The sequence below is a fragment of the Megascapheus bottae genome, chromosome 6 (assembly GCF_031878675.1).
Source record: "Megascapheus bottae isolate mThoBot1 chromosome 6, mThoBot2.hap1, whole genome shotgun sequence".
NCBI lineage: Eukaryota > Metazoa > Chordata > Mammalia > Rodentia > Geomyidae > Megascapheus > Megascapheus bottae.
The window spans coordinates 77,758,767-77,764,407 of record NC_143514.1 but is presented as its reverse complement, the minus strand read 5'-3'; the positions used below and the strand labels follow the sequence as shown (position 1 = coordinate 77,764,407).

Sequence of the window (5,641 nt, the reverse complement as noted above, 5' to 3'; positions counted from 1 at the left end):
CAGAGACACTCTGCTGTTCCGGGGTCCTGGCCCAGCGGGTCGGGGGGGACCTTCAGCCCTGCCCCCCAGTGCCCATGCTTCTGACGAGGAAGGGGACTGGAGACCTCCCTGAGGCACTTGGGTGAAGAGGCTGTGGCTGGTTCAGCACCTTGGAGAGGGCACAGACAGGCCCGGCCCTGTAGGGCACCCCAACACCAATGGAACACGCAGGGATTTGCCCAAGGAACTTGGGGTGGGAAGGAGGGATACATTCTGCTATAGCTAGAGAAGCCACAGGTCTCGGGCCTCCATCTGTCAACTGTACAGGCCAGGGCTATGACAGACTGCTATGAACAGTGCTCCAGTATTCCCAGGAGAGGGCTCCCAGCACAGACCTGGGGCTGGTCTGATGGCCTTGGTGTCTTCTGTGCCAGGCCCATGTCACACCTGGAGCTTCCAGAACACCCCTTGCCTGGGGTTGTGACACACGCGAAGGGCATAAACCGTGCGAAGGGCATAGACCGGACTCCCGAGGTTGTTATAAATACTCGTGTTTGTCCAGGGCAACAGAGGGCGGGACGGTGCTGTACAGAGTTGGTAGAGGCTTGGGGCCAAACACCACACACAGACACACAGACAGACACATGGACAGTCCGCCCGGCAGGGCAGGGCAGGCCAGGCAGCATTCTGGGGCCTGTAACACTTGGTTGGTGGGCAAGAGCCGGCAGGAGGTTTGGTCCGGTCCTGCGGTGCCCAGCAGCCCGGGGCTCCCTGGTCCAGTCAGGATCCTGGCAGCGTTGTGGTGGTACCAGGAGGCTCAGCTCACATCGTTCAGGGCCTGTGGGGCGCAAGGGCAGCCAGTCAGCGCAAGGCTCGGGTGAGAAGGGCAAGGCTGGCTGGAACCCCACTGGCCCCTCACCTTGCGGGCGAACTCGGGCAGCACGAAGGCCGCACGGTGCACGTCTGGGTTGTAGTACTTCAACTGCCTCTGCTCCACCTGGGCTGGGGTCAGCTGCTGCACAGGCTCCTGGAAGTTGGTCCTCTGGGGGCCGGGAGGGTAGGTATGGGGTCAGGGTGGGGCTCTCACGTCAAGGTAGGGTTCTCCTCCTCCCCCCCCCCCCCCCCCCGCAGGAGCGGCAGCTCACGGGGTTCTTGCTGCACAGCATGAAGCCGATCTGGCCGCTGGGGTAGGTGGGGATGGTACAGTAGGCGTAGGCCACCACTGGGAACAGAGACTTGCAAAACTGCCGCATCTCCTTGATGAGGTCCAGGTGCAGCCACTGGCACTCTCCTGCGGCAGGCAGCGTGGGTGAGGCGGGGCAGACGGACCGCCGGTCCCTGGCCTCTGCACGGTGTCTCCAACCCAGTCTCCCTTATGGCACCCACCCCGTGCCCCCTGGAACAGCCTCCTGCATGGCGCTCACCCTGGCAGCAGAGGATCCCGTCCTCCTTGAGCGCCGTCTTCATGAGCTGGTAATAGGATTCCTTGAAGAGGCTCTCTGCAGGGCCTGTGGGGGACAGGGCTGTGACCACACTCGCTGCCTGGAAGATTTGGCCCAAGCCCCCATTATCCATCGCACTCCCACAGGCTTCTCATCTGTAACGCAAGAGAGGAGCCCCTAACCCAGGACTAGCATCTACCCCCACCCCAAGGCTGGCGGGTCAAGTGCAAAGAGGCTGGAGGGGAAACTGAGGCCTCAGTGGGCCAATGCCAGCGTCTCTCCTACCATCCTGGGTGGGGAGGACAAGAGGAAGACAGTTGATGAAGACCAGTCACTGTGCTAATTTGATGGAACAGCAGCAGCCTCGTGGCTGCTGGAGGGCCCCACCCCTTACCCATGGGGTCAGAGGAGTCGGTGATGATGACATCGAAGGCATCTTGGTTCTGTTTCATGAACTCAAAGCCATCGCCCACATGGAGGGTCAGCTTTGAGCTCGAGTAGCCGACGGCCATGCCAGGCAGGAACTCCTTAGAGACTTGGATGACGTCCTGGGGAAGGGACAGGAGGTGTGAGACTGGGCCATGGGGCCAAGGATCCACTCACGCGGACCCCCAGGGGTGCCCCCATCAGTATCTCCCTCCACAAGACTCTCCCCTCTGGCAGCTGCTTCTACACCTGCACAGTAGGGAGAGCTCTGCTGCCAGACCTCTCTTCCCGCTCTCCATCTCCGCCTGGGCATACTGCAGACAGCTGCATTTCCATCCCTGCCCAGAGCCGTGCCTGGCCTCCACTGGCCAGCAGCTTCGCTCCTCAGCCTGATTCCTTCCTCCTGCCCACCAAGCCCCATGCAATCATCCTCTGATGTCTCCCTGAGCCTAGATATCAGCCCCCAGGGCTAACTGGGCCCCAGTATCTCGGGCATCCCCTGGGGCACGGCAGATACTCACTAGCAACAGGCTGTGTAAAGAGAGGCAAAGGTCCTGGAAGACCTGAGGCCCACCTGACACTAACTTGAAAGTGAGTTCTAAACAAACTAAGAATTAACAGCTCGGTTCAGCCAGACCCTGGTGGCTCACACCTGTGATCCTAGATACCCAAGAGAAGACTGAGAACTAAGGATTGTAATTCAAGGCCAGTGTGGGCAGAAAAAAAATCCATGAGATTCTATTTTATTTTGGGGGAGGGAGAGGTCATGGGGCTTGAACTCGGCCTGGATGCTGTCCCTGAGCTCTTTAGCTCAAGGCTACCGCCCTACCCTTGAGACAAGCCTCACTTCCCATTTTCTAGAGGTTAGTTGGAGATAACAGTCTCAGGTCCCTTTGTGTGCAGGCTGGCTTGGAACCTTGATCCTCAGATCTCAGCCTCCTGAGTAGCTAGGATTACAGGGGTGAGGCTTTTTTTTTGTGGTCAAGGGGCTTGAGCTCCACCTGGGGGCTGTCCCTGAGCTCTTCAGCTCAAGGCTACTGCCATACCCTCGCGCCAAGCCCCATTTCCCCTTTTCTAGAGGTTAACTGAAGGTAAGTGTCTCAGGTCCTCTTGTGCCCCTGCTGGCTTTCGACCTTGATCCTCAGATCCCATCCTCCTAAGTAGCCAGGATTACAGGTGTGAGCCACCTGGTTGCTCCATGAGATTCTTACTTTCAATTAACCACCAAAAAACAGGAAGCTTGAGGGAAAAAGAATTAACACCCAGGCTCTGAGTTCAAAGCCCTTTAACTATCCTGGGTCTGTCAGAAGAGGAAACACAGGCCAATCCCTTGGCCCCACCCAGGGCACAGGGCCAGAGCAGGGCAGGCGCTCACCTCATCGATCTCGCACTGGACCACGGATTCCACGGAGGGATGCTTCACCACCTCCCGCAGGACACCCCCGTCGCCTCCCCCGATGATCAGCACCTGGGCAGAGGTGGCAGTCAGTCAGGGCGCCAGCGGGTCTGGGCTCCCGCAGAGCAGGGCTGGGCCACATCTCAGTTCCTCTGGCTCTGGCTTCACACGGGGCGCTAGTATGCACTCCCTGCCTCTGCAATCTGGCCTCCGAGCCCCCGCGTTGGTGGAAGAGCCCCCGCCAGGCTGCTGCTCCAGGTCTGGAACCCCTCGGGGAACTGACACCCCCCATTCCTGCTTAGCACCTTCCCTGGCGGCCGGGCGGAAACGGGCGCACCTGGCGCCTCGGCTGTCTTGGGAGAAGGGCGGGGCCGGAGGGTGCGGTACCTTCCGGGGGTTGGGGTGGCTGCACAGGGGCAGGTTGGCGATCATCTCCTGGTAGGAGAACTCGTCCCGCTCCGTGCACTGGATGACGCCATCGAGCACCAGCACGTTGCCGTAGGTCTTGCTGCGGGCGGAGTGACAGTCGGGGACCGGGGTCCGCGATCGTGCCCCGGCCCGCCCCGAGTGCGCAGACTCGCCCCCACCCGCCCGCCGGGGTGACACGTGGCGGGGAACCGCGGGCCGGGGTGGGATCGGGGTCCCCGGGGCTGACGTGTCCCGGGGCTGACACGTGGGCCGCCGCGCTCCCCGGGGGCTCCGTCCCGCGCGCTCCCCGGGGCCCGGGACGCCGAGGGGAGCCGGGCGGGGCCGGGCCTGGTCCCCGAGAACTTCTGACAGTTCCGCAGGGGGTCAGCGGGGGCCCGGGCGGCAGGGCCGGGGCCCGAGGGGGCCGCGGCTTGCAGGGCGGCCGGGGCGGGCGGCGGGTGGCCCGGGCCCCGGGGCGGCGTCGGTACCTGCGGAAAACAAGGATGTCCTGGTACCGCGAGCGCCGATGGTGGAGCAGCTGCTCCACCTGCAGTGACAGGGCCTGGCCGGGCCACAGGCTGCACGTCTCACGGAACCAGCCTTCGCGGATGGCGGCGGGGCCGGGCGCGTCGGGGCCGGCGGGGCCGGGATCCATGGCTGGCGGGCGGGCGGGCGGGCGGCGCGGGCCCGGGACTGCAGGCCGCGCGGAGCCGCAGCACAACGGGACCAGCTCCGCCCGCCGCCCGCGCCACAACCTAACCCGCCTTGGGGGCGGGGCCTGCCGGCAGGGGGCGGGCCTCAAGATGGCCAATCGCAGAGACGGGTCTGGCCCGCAGCGAATCAGCGGCGAGGCCTCGTCCGCCGCTCCACGGCCGCCGGCGCGAAGCGCGGCGCGGATTGGCTGAGGCGTGCGTGCTGTCCGTGGCAGCAGGGTAGTGCGGCCCGCTCCCGGGGCCACGTGGGGCGCGGCGGGGTCGGGGGGCCGGGGCTGCGGTGGGTTCCGGGGCGGGCTGCGCCTGCGGAAGGAGTTCGCGTCCCGCCTCGGCGGCGCGCAGGTCGGCCGGCGGGGGGCGCGGGGCGGCTGCGGACCGGACTGGAACACAGAGAGGGCTTTGATTTACTGGATGTCACAGCCCGCGCCGCTGCCCCTTCGAGGCACGAGCCGCTGTCTGCTGGATAAACGAGTGTCCAGATGTACCAGCCGTGCCCAGCCAGAGCCCCAACACATGCATATTCAGTGCCAAGGCGACGACTTCTTTTTCTTTTCTTTTTGACAGGCTGGGTCTTGCTCGCGGATGGGTGGGCGGGGCGGGGCTGTTTTTAAGAAAATGTCAAGGAACTGCTCAGAATCACATTAAGCATGCAAATTGCCAAATATTAAATGCTAATTGCGCCGTGCGCACTTGGCGTGCCAAGGAAGGAAGATGGCCCTGGCTGGCGTCAGGCCGTCGTGACAGTGTCAGGGCTGGTCTCTGACTGACGCTCTGCAGCCTCCACCCGGAGTGGGAGCTCCGTCCCCTGTCTGATGCCAGGCCCAGGGGCGCAGTGCTGCTCCTCAGAAGCAGCCCCGCGCCTTGGAGCCGGACAGCCTGGGCTCTTCAGTCTCCTTTAAAGGGGGAGACAAGCAGAGACAGGCAATGCACGGCCAGCTGACAGCCCCCACGGAGTTGTTTCAAGACAGATTATTTAGTCAAGGATCACAGTGACTAAAATGGAGTCACACCCGGCATGCCTGAGCCAGCCTGTACTTCCTCTGGGTTAGAGTTGACCCTTTCCTTGTCTGTGCCCTGGGCCAGGAGGCTAAGGTTATGTCTGGAGATGGCAGAGTCTGCGAGATTGCTTTTGTCTGGATGGTGGATTGCTGAATCGGTTCCGTTCTTCGGCATGTGTGTCGGTGAGGAAGGTAGGGGAAGTGACATGCTGCGCTGGCATCGATTAGTGAAGCATGGCTTTGCCTTCTGGGTAATGTGCTGGAGATAATGCATACCTG

At 62.9% G+C, this 5,641-nt stretch overlaps 1 protein-coding gene across 1 annotated transcript; it reads right to left on the bottom strand.

Moving 5' to 3' along the window:
- Positions 1-514: 514 nt before the first annotated feature.
- Positions 515-4,380, bottom strand: Srm (spermidine synthase). Its single transcript, XM_090333924.1, has 8 exons — positions 4,140-4,380; positions 3,631-3,751; positions 3,223-3,315; positions 1,816-1,969; positions 1,404-1,487; positions 1,125-1,270; positions 899-1,021; positions 515-817 (listed from the first exon to the last, which is right to left on the bottom strand). The coding sequence occupies exons 1-8, from the start codon at positions 4,304-4,306 to the stop codon at positions 797-799; spliced, it is 909 nt and encodes a 302-aa protein (XP_090190050.1). The 5' UTR covers positions 4,307-4,380; the 3' UTR covers positions 515-796.
- Positions 4,381-5,641: the final 1,261 nt, after the last annotated feature.